This window comes from Choristoneura fumiferana, chromosome 11 (genome assembly GCF_025370935.1).
Source record: "Choristoneura fumiferana chromosome 11, NRCan_CFum_1, whole genome shotgun sequence".
Lineage (NCBI taxonomy): Eukaryota > Metazoa > Arthropoda > Insecta > Lepidoptera > Tortricidae > Choristoneura > Choristoneura fumiferana.
Window position 1 is genome coordinate 7,423,269 of NC_133482.1, and position 20,787 is coordinate 7,444,055.

General features: G+C 36.4%; 1 protein-coding gene and 1 long non-coding RNA gene across 2 annotated transcripts; both read right to left on the reverse strand.

The window, feature by feature from the left end:
- Positions 1-687: 687 nt before the first annotated feature.
- On the reverse strand, positions 688-13,833 carry LOC141432983 (uncharacterized). Its single transcript, XM_074094823.1, has 10 exons — positions 13,684-13,833; positions 10,197-10,430; positions 9,460-9,618; positions 9,043-9,180; positions 8,666-8,766; positions 8,373-8,466; positions 5,984-6,232; positions 3,915-4,092; positions 2,665-2,861; positions 688-909 (listed from the first exon to the last, which is right to left on the reverse strand). Exons 1-10 carry the CDS (start codon positions 13,831-13,833, stop codon positions 724-726), a joined length of 1,686 nt encoding a protein of 561 aa, XP_073950924.1. The 3' UTR covers positions 688-723.
- Positions 13,834-13,841: 8 nt separating this feature from the next.
- LOC141432349 (uncharacterized) lies at positions 13,842-14,776 on the reverse strand. The gene is made up of 3 exons (XR_012451822.1): positions 14,680-14,776; positions 14,484-14,581; positions 13,842-13,857 (listed from the first exon to the last, which is right to left on the reverse strand). It is a non-coding gene; the product is annotated as an uncharacterized lncRNA (long non-coding RNA).
- Between the last annotated feature and the right edge of the window lie 6,011 nt (positions 14,777-20,787).

Sequence of the window (20,787 nt, forward strand, 5' to 3'; positions counted from 1 at the left end):
TTCGTCTTCATCAGAACCATTTTTAGGGTTCCGGAGCCAAAATGGCAAAAACGGAACCCTTATAGTTTCGCCATGTCTGTCCTTCCGCGGCTATGCTCAGGGACTATCAATGCTGGAAAGCTGTAATTTTCCACGAATATATATGTAAACTATGTCGACAAAATGGTATAATAAAAAAATGGTGTGATTTTTTTTCTCATCCAACCTGTAGTGTGGGGTAGGTATCGTTGGATAGGTCTTTTAAAATGATTTTTCAATTCAGTGATTTGTTTGCAAAATATTCAACTTTAAAGTGCAAATTTTCATTAAAATAGAGCGCCCCCCCCCCCTCTAAAATTTAACAGGAAAAATTCAGGATGGTAGTAGGTACGTATATCAAACTTACAAGGAAAACTATAACGGTTAAGTTTTCTTGAGAATTATTAGCAGTTTAAGAGTAAATAGCAGCCTAAGGTATAAAATATACCTAAACTTGGGAATACGAAATGCTTAGAAAAATATTACTTAATTTTTTTCGTAATGGCTACGGAACCCTATTTCGGGCGTATCTGACACGCTCTTGGCCGTTTTTTTTGTAGATTTGACTTAAGCCGTGGTAGAGTGCGACAACATGCAAGTAAGTAGCCTACCTAGTAAAAAACGGAGGAAAGAGGAATTAAACAAGTTTATACAAAATTGATTCCAGATTCTACTTTATATTGTCGTTTCTATGTACAAATAAGTTTAAATTTCAGTTAATTCCAGTTCGAAACCGTTTACTATGGCTGTAGCATCGCATCCTATTTCCACAAGTTGAATCAGGAAAGCCAAATATTTTTCTGATTTTCTCCTCAAGCAGTCCGGCGCCATTGGTAGAGCGGTCAACAGATTTGTACAGAATTGTTCAAATACCTCTGGTTGACCGGCGTTCTGAAAAATAAACCTTAAAATAAACCTAGTAGCACATGGTTTTATCTGGCGATTGATTTAAAATGTAGCAGTATCGACCTCACACACGATCGATTCAGATAAATCACATCCTTGATACCTAATTATGTTCCTTCCTTGTATATAAGCTAGCACAGTTCGAGTCAGTTCAAGGTAACCCGAAAAACGTGCATTGACTCCACTATTCAACTTCCACTAAACTTAACAAAGCATTTAAGACAGTTTATCATATACACATAAACGAGATAGTACCTGGGCGATCGAGCTTTGCTCGGGCTAAAACTCGTTAATAAGCGTTTTCCCAGAGTAAGACCAAGTTAGATCGATTTTTCATCCCCGAAAACCCAGCCCAGCCCCTTTCGAGATCCCCGAAATATATTTAAATATAAAATTAAAATTGCTCCTTTAAAGGTATTAGATAAATTAGTGTCGATAACTATAAGTTATAGTTTGGTAATTAATACAAAATTGCTCAAAACTATACGGGTTTCGTTTCGTTTTCTCTGTATAAAATAAGGTAGCTATCTTGAAATGAAATGAAAATTTATTGCGTATGAATTACGGTTTTAGATTGCAGTTACATATGCTTAAACTTAGTTTCACCTAAACTCTTAACTCTTCAAGTAATCCCGGGATATTATACGGAGGGTTAGGTCAGCTTGACTCAATCCCCTGTAAATGTTTATTCACAGTGTTTGTGATTGACAAATAAACGTTCCTTACAACACTTGACCGATTGCCAAAATGTAGAGTTATATGTGGTAAACGTACGCACTGCGTAGGTACGTTTCCTCCACATGACTCTACCATGAAAAAGGTGACAAAGGTCACTTTGAATTAAAAATTCATACGATAAACATTTACGGGGTTATTCAGTCAAACTGAACTAACAACCTAATATCTACAACCTACAACCTAATGAGGAGGTTTCAAACACTATGCTTGTTTGTATTTGCTGGGTACGTAATATATGATAATATTTCGAACTAGGTATCTACTGAATTTAAAGCTACATCAGTAACTTCGTCTGCCTCGCGCTAACGTTGCATTTTCCCGAGATAAAAATTAGCCTCTGTTATCTGGTATGATGTAGCTTTAATTTCAGTAGGTACCTAGTTCGAAATATTGTACACTTGTACAGTGATCATGATAATAACCTTAGCTTAGTCTAAGCAACTTAGAAAAATTGAATTACCTACCCCGATATATCATTTCAATGTTCAATATCTCAAAAACAGCCAAACCGATATTTATGAAACACTAGCTGGTGCACGCGGCTTCGTACCGGCTGTAGTTTATTTTTTTATTTTTCTAAGAGGCTGTTTCACTATCCATTGATTAGTGTTAACTGGCGGTTAGGTGTGATGCCGTCTCTATTTGTTTTGTTCGAATAGACGGAGACGGCATCACATGTAACCGTCGGTTAACGCTAATCAATGGATGGTGAAACAGCCCCTAAATCTTCTTTTATAAGAACCTTCTCCTGACAATAGCAAACATAACAAAAAAATAATTAGCGAAATCGGTCCAGCCGTTCACGCGTGATGCCGTGACCAAGGGAAATAGGGAATCAGTTTTATGACTAACAACCATCCGCAAGAATTAGCTTTCACTTTAAAAAGGCGCATTGCGGTTTTGAGAGCTACAATGCCACATACTGACATTGGCGTCAAGCTTATAAGTATAACACCATCTTTTTGGGTCGGGGAGGGGGTTAAAAATAAAAATCATACTTACCTTGTAAGTGGTTACCGCTGCGACAGCGATCCTTTGAAGCTGTTCTAGTTCACATCGCCTAATGTGCGCATGAGTATCTTCCAGCAGCACTGCGATAGTGGCGCCATCTCCCGGGGACAAGGGCACAACTTTAGAAGCACTACGTGCACAAGCCCCAAGTACGTCGCATACTTCTACCCATACCTCTGTGCCGTCAACTGGAAATCGCAAATACATAACATACTTCGTACCAGATAACCGTTGGGGGAGAAAAGTCCTCCTGGCAACCATGAACCGGAAGTCGAAGCGTTGGCAGGCCTCCTCAGAGTTTCGGGAAACGGCGGGCGGTGGATTCAAGTGGCGAGTTAACGTTTATTGTGGCATCTAAGGGGGGCCTTTGTTCAGCAGAGGACGTCTTCCGGCTTATGATGATTATGATGAACATACACTTCGTGATCACCAGACCTCGGAAATGGTGAGCTATTCTCGATTATGTCGTTACTCTCATACCTAAATAGATATTGGACACTCCCTGAAAATAAATATTATTAAAACGACACAAACTAATTACATCATCACATCTCTCATACTGAGTCCGGTCTGAGTGGAGAGCCTTGGGGGAGGCCTATGTCCAGCAGTGGACGTCTTTCGGCTGACATGATGATGATGATGATGATCACTCATACTCATCATTATCATTAGGTATGTGTGATTAAATTAAAATAACAATACATTGTAAAAGGATTATGTACTGAGTAATTAAAACGTCTGAAAACTTGAGACAACTACCATTTAAATGACAGGTGGGTGAAGACTTAAAAATCGCACATCTTAACGCAGGCAGTAAGAATCAGAATCACTATTATTTTTTTCCATTGTGACACAAAAATTAATCATACTCATACCTTTGTATGGATAATTTTCGTGTTAAAATAGAAAAAAATAATAGTTAATACTACCTGCGTTGAGGTGTCTAACTTTTTGGTCTTCCCCCAGTTATATCCATGCTATACAGACTCAAAACAGCTCACCCTTTCCGAGCTCTGGTGATTACGAACAATAACTTAATATTGAGACCCTTTACAACATAATAATATAATATCGAGGGCTCAGCTCATTAATGGTAATCAAATGACAGCCTACATCCCGTAACAAAACTGTCTAGGATAACAATATTTTACACACTAAATGCGTAGCTATGTATAGCAGCTAGCTGCAATTGTATTTCTTATATTTCTAACAAAAACTTATTAAAACGATAAATCTCATACCAACGTAAGGCAAGATGGTTTCCACAGCCATATGTTCGGTGTAGGACCCGAGAGCCAGCGTATAATTGACGCCCACTTGACAGTAAAATGTGTAGTACAAGGGACTGTTGGGGTCTAAGGCCGCCAAGGTACTCACGCGGAAGATTGTTTCCAAAGCTGACCCTGACTCTGGGGTGACCTAAAAATGATGATTCGTTGTTAATCCCTCAAAGCTTCAGAACTGATATTGAGAGGAATAGAAATGTTTCACGAGCTAACACCTAGTATATTTTTGAGCCAATAGTGAAATAATATAACGGATGGGGCCTTTAACAGATGCAAATGATAAAAACAGATCGTAGGATAAGTATAGGTCATAGGTAGTGCCATACAGAGTTGAAGATAATGATTACTCACACACAGCTACACGAAGAACTGATTGCATAAAAAAATTATAACAAAAAATAGAACCGACTACAAAAAACCATGAAAATATTTTTCTACGAGTCTGATCTGAAGTCGGTGGAGTGGACCTATAATTGTATACCTCACCTATGGTGGAGCTATGTTGGGCTTCAATCTCTCCTGCTGGCTCGTGCTGAGGCACCGACTTCACTCGTAGAAAATTATTTTCATGGATTTTTGTAGTCGGTTCTATTTTTTGTTATAATTTTTTTTTTACGCTTTTTAGTGTAAAAGATTTAAGAAACAATAGTTTAATGTCGACTGCTCGTCACCTTTTACAAAAAATTGCTTTTTCCGATGCAGAGACGTTCATTATTGAGGAGTCCTGGTGCTTCATCACCCGTTCCATTTCACAATATGAATTACGATGAGCTTAAATTGCTTAGCAACTGCGTTAAAGTAGGTAATTGGTCAAATTTGGTCTGCATCATCAGTTCCACTTCACCAAATGATGACTTTCAAGAGCAAATGCGCGAGTTACTCCTAAATGTTCTTGACGTGTTCTCGTGTGCATGACCTCAACACAGGTGGCACTACGAGTATGCTACTAATGTAATGAATTTTAACCACAGAACACATATAGAAATTCATGGTTTTAAGGAGTTGTCCAGGGGACGACGTAACCATGGCAACGAGGTACAAGAAAAAGTTGATCGACCGAGTTACATTCTAATGCTCCTCAAACTGAACGATATTAGTTCAGTGACTTTTAAAAACCTAAAAAAATAGTTCAAGAGCATAAAACGAGTCATTTTAACCGAGGCGTTCATAATATAGCCACCCGAGCCGGTACGGCGAAGGTGGATAAACACGTCGAGAGGAAAATGGGTTTAATGCTCGAGTTTTACAGTCTGATTTTAACTTCGATTGAGAGGAAATTAAATAGCAACAGTTGAATCAATGAGGGCTATCGTTTTTTGTCTCACTAGATGGCGCACTGTTGCGTGAGGTTTTTAAGTGTGGCTTTCAAAGTCTGTTATTACGGGCGTGAAAACAAAGTTTAGATTAAAATCATATTTAATACACTTTAAAACCTTACCATAAAAATATCCAGCAACCACAGTGTTGCTCAGTCCCGTTTTATTCGGAAAAAAAGGGAGGAAAAAAGTTTCCGAAAGACAAAATTGTCTCAAAACACAGATTCATTGCCCCGTAACGCATAATTGCCATCATTAATTTCAGGTAATGCAAAATATTCACAAAATTATTCTAATTATAAATAAACCCGCGTAGCTCACCCAAAAACTATGAGATTTGACATTTCGGTGACCTCACGCTACACTAGCGCCTCTAGCGGCGAATTCATTCGCGATAGCCCTCATTGTTCACTTACTAAGTAGGTATACCTTTTATTTTTCATGCATTCCTTTAAAATTATACATTTTTAGTTTTTTTGATCTAAAGTGATTAATTTGATTGATTTTTAGTTTTATATAACTTAAAAATTATTTAAAAAATATAAAGAAACTTCTTTGTTTGTGGCTGTGTACACCTGATTGCCTTGGTCTTAGACGAAGATTTTACTTTATGCACTAGAGCACAGCATAATTACCAACTTTACGAGCATAAGAAGTAAAAATATACTTTTTTGTTTAGTTTTGTAAGCACATTGCAAAAACTCCTACCATCACGTCATTAGCCTTCGGAATCCTGTTCAGTTCGAATAACATCTCAGCATACACAGTTCCCTGACTATCACACGCGAACATAAAGCGGCATGCACACTCCGCGACAAAACGCGCGCGGCCCTGCGCCGCCGGCATCTCAGCAGTCACTTGCCGCCATTCTGTCTCGTTTGAAAAGTCGGTTAACTCGTCCAGAAAGTTTTCTTCGAGAGAGTAGATGGTTAGAGTTTCGGTAAGTGGCTCTCCGTGCTGAAAATACGAAATTGCGAAGTCTTAGGGGCTGTATGTATGTATGTATGTATGTGAACTCTTTATTGTACAAAAGAAATTAAACAAAACACAATTGACAAACTTTGAGATACTTGTACAAGGCGGACTTATCCCTTTATGGGATCTCTACCAGTCAACCTTTGAGTAGATGAGAGGAGCAATCAGTTAGGGTCCAACAAAGAGTGTTTAAGAGAAAAATATAAAATTGTGGAAGCTACTATACAGTCTTTTAAACAATATAATACATAAATTACAATATAAATAAATCAATAAACCACTATATACATATATACGTGTATATATAACCATAACCCATATTATACATGCGAATATAAAACAAAGGAAATGTCCTCAAATGTTTAAGGAGAAGGTGTAAGCCACATCCTTCTCAAGCCCTCCTGAAAGATCCTACAGTGGGAGATTGCCTGATGGAGGTCGGTAGGTAAGCGATTCCACAGCCGAGCAGCTTGCACTGTAAAAGATTTAGAGTATGTTTTGGAAGAGGTAGAAGGACAAGCTAAAAGGAGATTCGTACTCGATCGTAACCGATACTGACCGATACTGGCTTTTTCACCATCCATTGATTAGTGTTAACTGACGGTTAAATGTGATGCCGTCTCTATTTGTTTTGTTTTGAATAGATGGAGACGGCATCACATTTAACCGTCAGTTAACACTAAGTTTGCAAAATAGAGTAGGTATTTATGTTTATAAATATATATTAGAATTCGGAAGCAAATGAAAATTTAGTGGAAAAGAATAAGCCTCAATATCTAAGAATATTTTTAATTACTTAAACGGGTCAAGCTCAAAACGAAACATAATAATGAAACAGAAATATTCAATTTTGATTATGGTTCTGAAATTATAAAAAGACCGCGAAAAAGTTTAGCCCTTTTTCCGACCCAATAACTACCATAACTAATTGTCAACCCACCTATATAATTTTTATTTTTGTGTACCTATAAGTACATCATTTACCTACCTACTAAATACTTAAATGTTACCTGACAATCATCACAAGAGTCATTCACGACTTGGTTCTGCGACTGAAGAAATTCTTCCCCAGCGAAGTACCAAGTTAAAGAACATAGAGGCGTCACGTTGCTCACATTCGCCACGACAACTGTTTTAGTTCCCTCGTTGAGAACCCTGGGCAAAGGGGAAATCTGGAAGGCAAGGGGTCAGGAAAAGGAACAAAATTTGGAATCAAAACCGTGGGTCTATGTCTATGTGAAAAAGCGTGTTTATTAAGTATGCTTAATAAGTAGGTATTTTGCGTTTTTATTGTTATGTCACTTCAACGATATGTGAAGTCCGGACGGTATACGCTTTTAGCGTTTCGTAGTCAACTAGGAACCCTTATAGTTTCGCCATGTCTGTCCGTCTGTCTGTCCGCGGGTAAGCTCACAGACCGTTAGTACCAGAAAGCTATAATTTGACATGAATATACATTCAGTCACGCCAAAAAAGTGGTACAATTTAAAAATAAAAAAAAGTTTTTTAGGGTACCTCCCATAGACGTAAAGTCACGGGGGGATTTGTTTTTCTCGACTAACCCTATATTGTGGGGTATCGTTGGATATGTCTTTTAAAACCATTGGGGGGTTAATTGCTAAGACAATTTTTCTATTCAGTGATCTGTTTGCGAAATATTCAACTTTAGTGCAAATTTTCATTGAAAACGGAGGTTCCCCCTTCCCCCCCCCCTCTAAAATCTAAACTGTTGGGTGGAAAAAAATTAAAAAATTAAATTTAAATTTAAATGATTTTAATCTAAACTTTGTTTTCACGCCCGTAATAACAGACTTTGAAAGCCATACTTAAAACCTCACGCAACAGTGCGCCATCTAGTGAGACAAAAAACGATAGCCCTCATTGGTCTTACATAAGTAATGTCATGGGCTCCATTCTTTGTACGTTCACTTTATTGAGAAGATTTTATAGGATATTATTAGTACTTAAGAACAAAATTTTACAAATACGATGATTAAAATAGGTAAGTACAAAATTTTGGGACACAACAAAAATAAAGTGCATAGTGTATTTCACCTGGTCGTAATGTGAGTTGTAAATATCGTACTAGTGATAACTAAGTATATGATACTTATTAATATACCTGTATTACTGGTAGCGTATGTTGGACGGTTATAATAACAGCGCTCGCCGCGGCGGAGTGCTCCTGAACACTCACGGTAAGAGCCACTTCGTACCTGTAAGTGTGAGAAAAAATATCGCATTTCTCTCGTGAAAGCCGCTAGTTATACGAGTCCTGTCGATAGTATAGATTATCATTACTAACGTAAGGGTAAATATCTTGAAAATGCTTGTAAAGAGTTTAAATAAAAATATTAAGAAAAAGCCTAGGCTTGGTTCTTCTTATTTCTAAAGTAAAAGAAATAAATGACTTACTTCCCTTCTTCTGGCAATCCGTTTTCGAAAACTAGCGTGTTTGTGGTTGCATTTTGAAATAAATCACAGGATTTGTTATCGCTAGTGCACTGCCATTCATACTAAAAAATAAAACTAGTTAAAAATACATCTTTAAATATAAGCATAGGTTCAAATCAAACTACCTACCAGATAACCTAGTGATTATAGAACCTGAGTGACTGTTTTTGCTCGAGTTATAAATTTTAAAAATACTAAGTAAGTTGATGTCAATCGTCCCAGGATTTACCTAAGTATTTGTTTGTTTAGACAGTTTCATAAAACTATCTTTAAACTTGTGCAATGTGTTTATTATATACTACGGCATCTAGTATTAACTGAAGATGTTCTTTACGTACAGTTAAATGATCTCCAAAGTAATCGTGGTTTACTACAAGACATTCTAAAGTGAACGCAGCGTTAATAGGCACCGTTAAGTGTTCCACATTTAAGTAAACTTCAAACCTCCGTCGCAAAACTCTGACTGCTAAATCAGTCTGAAAAAAAAAAACGGAAATATAATAGTACCTACTGTTGAACTGATTTCTTAAAAACATTTTCTATACCTAGCTATGTGTTACGAGAGATCACACTAGAAAAATCGGATACAGGCAGAGCAAAGAATACTTATCAGGATGTGATGAATTACATTTGTGTTTCTGTTAAGCCATGATTTTTCGAAGAAAAATTTAGAATTAAACACGTATGCATCCAAGTACGATAGCTACTATTCCTATGCATTCGAGTTATTTTGGTGACCTAAAATTCGTCTTAACCTGAGTAATGTAATCTCCATTGGACTCCCTTATGACCTGACAAGTAACGAGGTAGGTCAAGCCAGCCCGCAGCGAGTTTGCGGGTATTTCCAATCGGGAACTCGTCAGCGCCGTGTCCACTTTATCATCCGTCTCCGTACTTTGAATCGTCCAATCGAACTGGCAAGAATAATTTTTGTTCTTTATTTACGTTCTTTAGTCACGAAAGATAAAAAAATCCTATAGAACCGTAGTGCTTGTCCTTACAAACTTTATTTATTTCATTTGTTATGATTATTAGCTTCATTTCATGTAGGTACATACATAATTACGATAAGTAATATCTTAAAAATCATTCAAGCGAATTTTGACCCAATGTCAATGATCGTATCGTCTTGGAATTTGGTAAGGTATAATAGAGCTCCAACTACAGTGCCATAGTCAATAAGTACCGTTAGTAATAAAATTCATGTTAACGGGCATTTTCACAAATGAGTGTACCTTTTTTGTTTTTTCTATTTTAGAAAAAATATGGTCCTACTCAGAATCAAGAGCACAGTCGATTCCGATACTTTATAAAAATATCCAAAACCAAAAACATTGTTTTGTAAGTGACATTTTTTATAACACTCGGTTTGGGGTTCACAAAAGTGACTCGTAAAATTTAAGTACTTTATATCTATGAAAAAATTAAATACATTTTGAAACAAAAGATTTTTTAAATAGTACGATTATTTAATGCAACTTGCAGGCTTTACATAATAATCTTGCGTTGGGTAGCAAGTGGTGACAAGCGCTTCCATCGCAAACTCGACGTCAGCGTACGTCTCTTGCCCGCCCACTAGCACCACAGACAGCAAGTCGGCATGACCCTCGATGCGTTCCAGGTTGTGGTCACCTTGCACGTTGTTGATGTGGAAGGATTTAAGGGTATGCTCGCCCTCTGCTGTAGACGCGGTTACGTTGAATATGTAGTTCACGCCAGGAAGCAGCTGTATAACAAGTAAGTCACTTTACTAAAATTCTTATTCATTTGACCTAGAGACCTGGAAATAGGATTAATTTTCGTTATTATCATCATCATCAATAATGATGATATGATAGTCCACTGCTGGTCGTAGGCCTCCCTCAATGAGTGGTATATATCCTGTCCTCGGCTCGACGCATCAGATTTTATCAGCAGTTTAGGGTAGACCGGGGACAATAGAAACACGTCATGACTGAAACAAGTCAAATTTCTCGAAAACTATAATACCTACGGGTATGACGCAACACTCAGAACACGCGGTCGGCCACGGCTGAATCCCCGACCAATAGCGCTCGAGCGACCGAGCGGCGTGGACTTGTCGAGGAGCTATCGAAATTTTTCGCAGTCAAAAGTAACTAATTGTGATCTACTTTTTTTTCTTATAACTTTGTTTACTCTTGTATTTTGACTGATTAAATTATTGGAGGGTTATAGTAAGGAATAAACGCGTGTTTTGATTGTTATGGATCAGCTTTAGAGTGTCTTTATGAGTAATATTTGACCTTGAATTAAAAAATGTGATGTGGGGACGGTAGAAACAACTTGCTTGTGGACGATTGAAACGTTTCTATCGTCCACGCGTTTTAATCGTCCCCAAAAGTAACCCATTTCAAATATAAGGAGGTTCTGTGTTTGATGCACATGCTGTTCACAAACATTTCTAACATTTCTGCTATTTTTGACCCAGTTAAAAATATTTTATTTAGTAGTGTCAAATTAAAACCGCTAAATAATAATACTTTTTAATATATTTTTCAAAGGATAGTATTAAAACGCACATCAAAAAAAACTTTTTTTATCCAAAAAAAAAATCTGAATCAAAATTACGGATTGCACAGCAAAATAATCCACCCAAAATATTACGTACTTAATACAAAAAAAAATACAAAACCTTGTAACTCTTTTTTTTTAAATATAGCTATATTTTTGCACATCAAATATAATTACCTATCAATTTATTTTCAGCATGTATATACTTTTTACATAACCAGCACTAGTAGGGCCAAATAAATAAGTTTCTGGCGCTTCGCCGGCCGCTGCCGCGGCGCGCTCGCTTTGCTCGCTCGGCTTGCGCGTCGCGTTGTGGTCGCAATTGTACCTAACGCTCCTTATAGGCGTATATAGAGGGGGGGACGGGTGGACTGTGGAGTCAGTATTTTTGCTATGCAGTCAGTATTTTTGATGTGACTGTATTTTTTTTTTGTATAGTTTGTGTTGATACATTTTCGAATTATCTGCAGTACCTACTAGTTTTGATAAACATTTAGTTTATTTGTATTGAAATAATTTAATTGATGTACATACAAAGGTATATAAATGATGAGAATAAATTGATAGGCAATTATTTATTTGATGTGCAATTAATAATATTCCTTTTTCAAATTCGCCTAAAGGCGTTAGGTATAAACTACACATACTTCAGTATTTTCACGAGACTGACTATTAGTAGGTAAGTACCTACAATTGTTAATAGAGATGGTTGGTTATTGTTAAGAGCGTTTATACCTGCTGAGCTGGCAACGTTGCATTTTTGTTAGTTTTTTTCGATTATTCTGTAAAAATTTAATTAAAATTAAAAATGTATTCTGATAAAACTGTTGTTAATATATAATGTGTCTGCTGCAATAATGATTCGTGATAGGCTTTTATTTTCTTTAGGAACCGTTAATAAACATTTTTTCGTTTATTAAGAATATAAAAGTCTATCACGAATAATTATTGGAGTAGACACATTAACTTATATATTAAGAACAGTTCTAACAGACCACATTTCTAATTTTCATTAATTTTTTATGGAATAATCGAGAAAAACTAACAAAAATGCTACGTTGCCAGCTCAGCAGGTATAAACGCTTTTAAAATATATCAGAAAAAGTTAAAGAACATTTTTATTTCATCTTGGCATATGACCTCTTAAATATTTTTATAAATGAAACAATTTAAACTGAATATCTTGAGTCTATTATTTAATTTTGCATCCCGACGTTACGAGTTCTTTACAGCACTCGTTGTCACAGGGTACGGACGTACCTATCTATACTAAGTATACGGAGTGGTTATGATTGAAACATTGTTATAATTGAAACAAGCACTTTTGTATGAAAAATGAACATGCTTTTTCCACTTTAATTCTGTATTGTTTTGTTTACTATTGAATCATAACTACTTCGATTAAGTTAAATGTATAAGGTAGCAGCAACAAAGACAGCTAAAAGTCCTATACTTTTTTTTTATGCGCGTTTTTTTAATCGAGATGTTCAGAAGGTCATAAATTGTAAAATATTTATTTTACGCATGTGGAATTTTGATGAGCTCATTGTATACTATGGTAGCGATGAAAAAGATTGTAACAGATAAAATTACTTTAATTGTGCCGAAGATATTAGGGTGTTTCAATTGACCCCACATAGTGTTTCAATTGTCAGTCATGTGTGGTCAATTGAACCACTCTGCCCCAATATCTTTATTACGTTATGGTCAAATAACTATGGGTGATAGACCTTTCAAGTTCATCTTATTTAGGAACCAGATAACTAAGCTTAAAATAATTTAGGTCTACATCTTTCTAACCATAAAAATAAAAAAGTTACAGGCGATTAAAGCCAAATCGTTTCAGTTGTCCCCGGTCTACCCTAAACTAGTATTATCAAATCGAGATTAGCAATACTATTGAGCACATATTATTGTCGTTTTTTTTACATTATTACATAAAATTACATTGTCACTGGGTACTTTATAATACGTTATGCTAATGTGTCGTTCGGAATTAGAAAGAAAATATCTGTTGACTGTTTCCAAAGAGTATTAGTACCTTTAGAGATTATTTCTTTCTCAATACAATATTTAGACTAACGCGGTCATTACTAGTTTTAACGATTTAAATTCGGGTTCGTTGTGCGTCGCCTCGTGAATCTCGTGATCATGGCGCATGCAACTGTGCCGAAAATCGAGCTTCTCTAAAATCAAGGTATGTGGAAAAAAACCCGAATTTAAATCATAAAATTTGTACGGATTGCTGCGGACCTGGGTTCGATTCCCAGCGCTGGTCTCTTTTACTGGTTTTTCTGTGCATCCATGTCTCAGTTTGTATTTTCGATATGGTTTCACGGGATACCCGTAAAAGTAACAAATTTGGAGTTGAAATAAAAACATACAAAAATACTCCAAAAAAGCAATCATAATTGTATAATACATTTCAATAAAAATACAGCCCGTACCTCGTCATTCTTAATAGCATACACAAAAGCTCTGGCTGGGGTCCGTTCAGCTTCTTTTCGAGCGCTCGCGTGGCCCGCCACAGCAGCAGCGTGGATCGCTGCGCCGGCGCCGGCAAAGGCGACCACCGCACTGTCCAGGTCATTGCGCATTTGGCACCAGCTTTTGTTCTGACACTGGCACAAACAAATACGGTACCCTATTTCATTTTATTTATTCCATATCACATTACCAACATTAATGGAATTTTTAGATAGGCTGGTATGTTTATGTATATGGGATGCCCTGTTATGAAACAGCAATATTAAATAATAAAAACAAGTAGGTAACAATTAGTTGTTCCTTCAACCCGGGAACGCATCTGCAATCCCCCGGTGATTTGCAGGTGTCTATGGGCGGCGCGTAATCTCTTACCATCAGGAGACCCACTTGCTCGTTTGCCATCCATTCGAAAAAAAACTAACCGGGAGCATGTGCTTTAACCACCGCTGGAGCAATGGCGAATCCCACAGCGCGATATAATGGCCAATTAAGTATTTTATTTTATAAACATATTAAATACAATAAATCTATGGATACAATTATCTGATTATTTAGTATTTTTATTATTATTGATTTCCAATTTAAAGGTGATCCAAGTATAATTCAAAACAGACGAAAGAAATTGTAACTTAATATTTGAAGGCTTGGCGCCCGCTTCGGACTTAAAAAACTTTGCCCACCTAGGAAATCCATTGGCCAGTCTTGGTATATAATATTACGTAAGTAGGTACCTACTAGGAGGATATTATTTCATACTCACGTGATGATAATGCTGTCGGGTTTGACTAGAGTTGCTTCCGCGTCTTTAGGACAAACAAACTCCGGCGCAAGTATACGAAATTCTGGCGGTTCTGCTTTCTGCAAAAGCAAAATTGCTAAGCGAACGATGTAAGTTACTTCACAACTTAATGTTATTGCTCTGCCTTCGACTTTAGTAGTTAGTCTTTGGTACTTACAAGGCGAACAACTGTTATGATTATAGTTAGAGATAATATTTGTAATGTATGAAACATAGCTTTGAACTATTAACAACAATAAAGTTGACTAAACAGAAACAGGACACTGTTTACAATACCGTACCGTACTTTAGTGCTTTCTCGTTCTATCTTATATTCTGAATACTTGAAAACATGCATGAGCTTTTTAGGGTTCAGCACCCAATAGGTGCCAAAGGGAGTTTTTTTTTTCATATCCCGTCGTTTCATATAATTTAATTTCTCATGCTTAAGTATATGACAGCAATTAAGTATATGACAGACAACGTGTTTACAGGCTTTATAATGCTGTAAATTAAGTTAAGCGGTTAGGTTAGGTTAGTTTAACTAAAACTTTGAAATAGGGTTCCGTAGCTATTAAGTAAGTACGAAAAAATTAAGTACTATTTTTCTAAGGATTTCGTATTTTATACAGAATCTTCCAAGTTTGGGTATATTTTATACCTTAGGCTGCTATTTACTCTTAAACCTTCTATAATTCTCAAGCAAACTTAGCCGTTATTGTTTTCCTTGTAAGTTTGATATACTTACCACCATCCTGAATTTTTTAAATTTTTTTCATCCACTGGTTTAGACTTTAGAGGGGGGGACGCTCGATTTTAATAAAAAATTGCATTTTAAAGTTGAATATTTCGCAACCAAATCACTGAATCTAAAAATCGTCTGAGCAAAACCTAAAAGACTCTAGCTAGCATTTGCTCTTGAAAATCATCATTTGGTGAACTGATGTTGAAGACCACAGTAGACCATCGGAGTTTTTACTCAATAACAAGTATATCACGGGTTGAATTTCAATGACTTATAGTCAAAATACCACGCACAGGACTTATCACGCTAACACACAAACACGAGTAATATTTACCTCGACGTTTCAGCAACATTATACAGTGGCCGTGGTGACGAGCAGACTCTGTGCGTGGTATTTTGACTATGAGTGAAAATCAGAAAAGATTAAGACATTATATTTATTGAATTGAATTTATAATTTACTTCTAAATTTATTTTTATTTTTATTTCTGGCTGACAATTTATTGTAATAAATTTATTTTTGTATATGTCGGCGGCCGATCGTAAAATCCGCCAGATCACGAAATTCCTAGGCATATCGTGAAATGCGCCATTTCATGAATTGGCTAAGGGACATCCGCATAATCGTTCAAATCTCACCGTTTAACGATTTGCCTAGTGACGTTTAGGCAGATCATGAAATTCCTAGGCATATCATGAAGCGCCGCCATTTCATGATTTGCCAGTTTAGGCAGATCATGAAAATTCCTAGGCATATCATGAAACGCCGCCAAATCGGTTCTGGCACTTCGCCGGCCGCTGCCGCGGCACGCTCGCTTCGCTCGCTCGGCTCGTGCGTCGTGATCACAATTAAAACTAACCACTCCTCGCTTCGCTTCGTCGTACCTAAATTTTTCTATATAAATAAGTAACAACTAGTGAATACTTTATTTATCAACAAAATACTAACCTCTAAATACGGGCAGACGTCCATGGTTTTTTCACATTGTGCACAGAATACGTTTGATTCACATAAAAAGAACGGAGCTGATGTTCAAAAGCTTCTTTTGCACTTCTATTTTGAATTCAATCACTAGTTTCGGTTTAAAGATCATTTTGTTGCGACGCCGACATTTTTCACCGCTAAACAAACACGACCGGTCAGCTGGTCGCGGCCGCCATTGCATACGCAGCGCCACCAGTGGCCATAAAAAAACTATTTTACGTGTGCCCGTATAGAGCTAGGAATATCGACGAATGCGTTGCTCTAATCGATCTGCCGTATTATTTCTCAGGCACATCGTGATATGCCTGGCCAACGTTTAGGCATATCATGAAATGGCGGCGTTTCACGATATGCCTAGGAATTTCGTGATCTGGCGGATTTTACGATCGGCGCCGACATATACATTTGACGATCCTTTTGTGAATTTCTTGTAATTAACTGACATGTGTATAATCTAATCTAATCATTAAACTATTTTATCTTAGATTATTTACACTAAAAATCGTGAATAAATTTTATAAGTAACAAATATTTTAATCGACTACAAAAAACCATGAAAATAATTTTCTACCAGTCTGAAGTCGGTGCCTCAGCACGAGCCAGCAGGAGTGAATGAAGACCAATATATAGTGCGTAGGTGAAGTAGGCGACTCTAGGTCCACTCCTGCTGGCTCGTGCTGAGGCACCGACTTCAGACTGGTAGAAAATTATTTTCATGGTTTTTTGTAGTCGGTTTAATTTTTTGTTATATATAAACGTTGTTCTTTTTCAAACGTGGAACTTGTAGAGTCAAAGAAATTGAATCGCTTATCAGGATGAAACCTTTCTCCTACCTAACTGATCTCATTGGTTCCATACATCTGCCTAAGAAATCAAGAGAGATGATTATGAAAAGGTCCACTTACTATAGTATGGAATGGAACCCTACGTATGTGATAAGGCTAGCACTTGACCGGTTTTTAAATCGCGTGTTAAATAGTTGCATGTTAAGTCATAGTCCTATAATTTCGCTTTGAGGAATAAAAATGTCACGCGAACTCAAAGAGGTAGCTCTATATGGTTAATAAAACAATAAATTAAAAAAATCAAAAACCCGACTGCCTTAAAAAATACTAAAAAGAAGAACGCGGCAAGCGTGTTGGGCACCTTTGCGCCAGGAACGATTCGAGGCGGTCTTTTTTTATAATATAAAAATATTATTTAAGTTAGCTAGTAGATTTATTATTTAGTAGTATTTAGCTCTTAGGTATATGATTGTATTTTCTATAAGTTTATATTCTTAAATAAATTTTCCACAAAAAGAAGAAAACAAGCCTAGTAGGCTAGAACTTTGTTAAGTAGCTAACTTAAAGTTCAACAGTCGGGACCCATTAGGTAGGAATTTTTGAGCGTCACGATTTAAATGGGTCCCGACTGTTGAACTTTAAGTTAGCTTGTTTTCTTCTTTTTAGTATTTTTTAACCAGTCGTGTTTCTTGATTTTTTAATTTATTGTTTTACTTCACACTTTTCTGTGAAAATGGTATATTAAAACGGTTATAACCCATATATTTTTAGAATGGGCTAATTATTAGCGTCCATTTGATACCCCACTTGATAGGTTTGAATAAAAAACATTTTTGAAAACTTACAATTAGCCGCCAAATATCCGCCATTTTGATTTTTTAAGAATTTAGTGTACCCAGTGTCACTCGCGTCATTAAGACGAATCCAATGACGTATCATTTATCAAAATCGGTTAAGCCGTTGAGTAGTTACGAGAGGACCTAGGAATAGTCGCATCTTCGCAGACGTAATGGCGGGCAAAGGCTAGTTGCTCATAAATAATTGTCTTTTGTGGATATTGTACTTTAGAAAGGACTGATCGACAATTTAAAACGTAATTAAAACATTTTTTTAATGTACAAAATAGCTAGGTAGGTACATTGATTTTGGAGGCGAATACACAGGATACAGGACACAGATTCTTGTTGATTATACAACTGCCGCGTAAGTCAAAAATTGGTCATATGACGTTTTATAACCACTAGCCTGTTGGCCGCGACTCCGTCCGCGTAGAATTCATTTATCACTAGCCCGCGGGAACTATGCAATTTTCTGGGATAAAATACCTATCCTATGTCGTTTCCCGAAGCTCAAACTATCTGTATACCGAATTTCATCTAAATCGGTTCAGCAGTTGATGTGATGAGGTAGCAAACCTACTTGCCAACTTTCGCATTTCGAGGGTATTCTGGCGGAACCGGATAAGTGCACTATATTTATTTACTTATACGGTTTTGCTACATAAATAAAGCAGAAAAAATTGAGTATGCCTATGTATGTAACCACTTTTTTGATTTTTGCACTTATTCTGTTTTGCCAGAATACCCTCAATTTTTAAAATTAGTGGGACTCGGTTGATTTTAGACTATGACATATTTTTAACTTCCGCGGTATTTTGTAAAAGCGACGTTTTTTATTATTACAATTTGTAACTAATACCTAAAGATAATACGTGACGTAATCGCACATTTGCAGCAAATAATGGTCGTAAATCGCCGAGAGCCTAATTAATGGCTGCCTCCGGTCCGATTTACGTTTAATAGGATTTACACTCTCGCATTATGTGTAAACGCAGATGGAACTGCGGTCTTTGATATATTTGGCAAAAATCTAATTTGTGCTGTCCCCAAAATAATTAGTTGTTGTCCCTAAGATATTTATTGGCCGAGCGAGCACGAATCGCGAGCGAAGTGTCTCCATTTCAGCTTGCGCAAAATGCTTTCAATATGCCTGTCGATGTGTCCGACTCTCTCTCTCTCTCTTTTTCTCTCTCTCTCTCTCTCTGTTCTCTTCTACAGGTCAGCTCTCAACCGATTTACATGAAAATTTGTGGGCTGGTTCGACAATTACCTATCTCGAAAATGCGTCAAAACTGAGTACTTTTTAGGCAGATTTATATGACGCGTGGTATATTTATATTGATTACTTATATATCAATCAGTTACAACTGCATTTCGAGATAAACTGTGCAATTAATTTGTGATGTTGTGGATGAGCGAGCGAACTTCAGATTATGCAAATACATAAAGATGACTTATTTGATTACAAAATCAGTGCCAAAACTTTTAATTTTACAAATGTTCACTATTTGAAAATAAAACATTATGATTTTCAGTTCGGACAATCTTTTTCATTTTTAATGCAGATACGAATTTGATGAAGACATGGTTACGATTATTCCAAATCACCTTCTAACATCGAGACCGAAAAGGAATAAGAAATCAAAAATAAACATTTTTAAATGATGGATGAAGGTTACCACCAATTCCGAATGAGAAAAACATTATAAAATAACAAGTAAAAAAATACTTATCGCACATTCTAACTACTTATGTTGACATTTATGCCCAAAGACGATACATCTTTTTACAAGCTTTTATTTAGTTTCACCTGTCCCGTTGTCTGTCTGTCTGTACCTAATCAAATTTTGCAAGTTAAATTTGACCGACTTCCATTAGTCAGATTGACTTAGAATTTGGAATACTTACTTACTTTACTATAATTGCGTGACAATACAATAATCTGCTAGTGACATCCTGGTAGTCCGGCCAGGATCGTCTCCACAGGACGGAACTCTTCAACGGTTAATGGCATTGACTTGAAATTTGGTATGCGAATGTAGTTTGAGTGACAATGCAAGTTAAGTTGTCAAAAAGTACAGTCAGTCATATGAAAAATGCAATTTTTACCAAAAACTTATTATGGTCTTATTATAATAGAAAATTTGACATTATATCTACGTTGAAAATACAAACTGAAATATGGATGCACAGAAAAACCAGAAAAATAAGACCAGCACTGGGAATCGAACCCAGGTCCTCGGTATTCCGTACCGCGTGCTATACCGCTACACCACTGCTGGTATATCTACGATATAAAAAAAGCTCTAAAATTATTACATTTATAATGGATGTGGTACAAATCTAATTAAAAGTAGTGAACCGTCCGGTGCCATTATTATCCAAGTATTTGTGCAAAGTATATCATACATTAAACGATAAACAACTGTTCATTAAAAATGGATTAAGCAATCGCAAATCTGCAAAAAATACTGCTGAGTGTATGTTTATTGTACTAAGAATAGTATATATGTGTACCTTTTTGACCATTTACTTTAAATTTACACTAAAATTTAGCTTAAAGTAAAATTAAATATGTTGCTTTATTTTGCTCTCCTGTAAACCAAGGTATGAGGCGTATGGCACAAACGTATTCTCACCCGACGATACGAGGGACGCCTTATTTTATTTATATAACTGAAGTATTATTATGTGCTTTTAATTATTGGTGCTAATCACAAAATATAAACTAAAAACCTCGAACAAAATACAAACAGCGAAGTTCGCAGAAAACCTGTAAAAAGTGAAGTTTAGCAAGATAGCCGCGATAGTTCTATTTTTAGCCTCGTTCATTTAGAATTTAGGTCTTTGTCACATTGTAAAAAATAAGCTATCGCTGTCCTTGTCCATTCCATTAATTTCATTGGTCCATTCTACAGGGATTTTGTAAGTA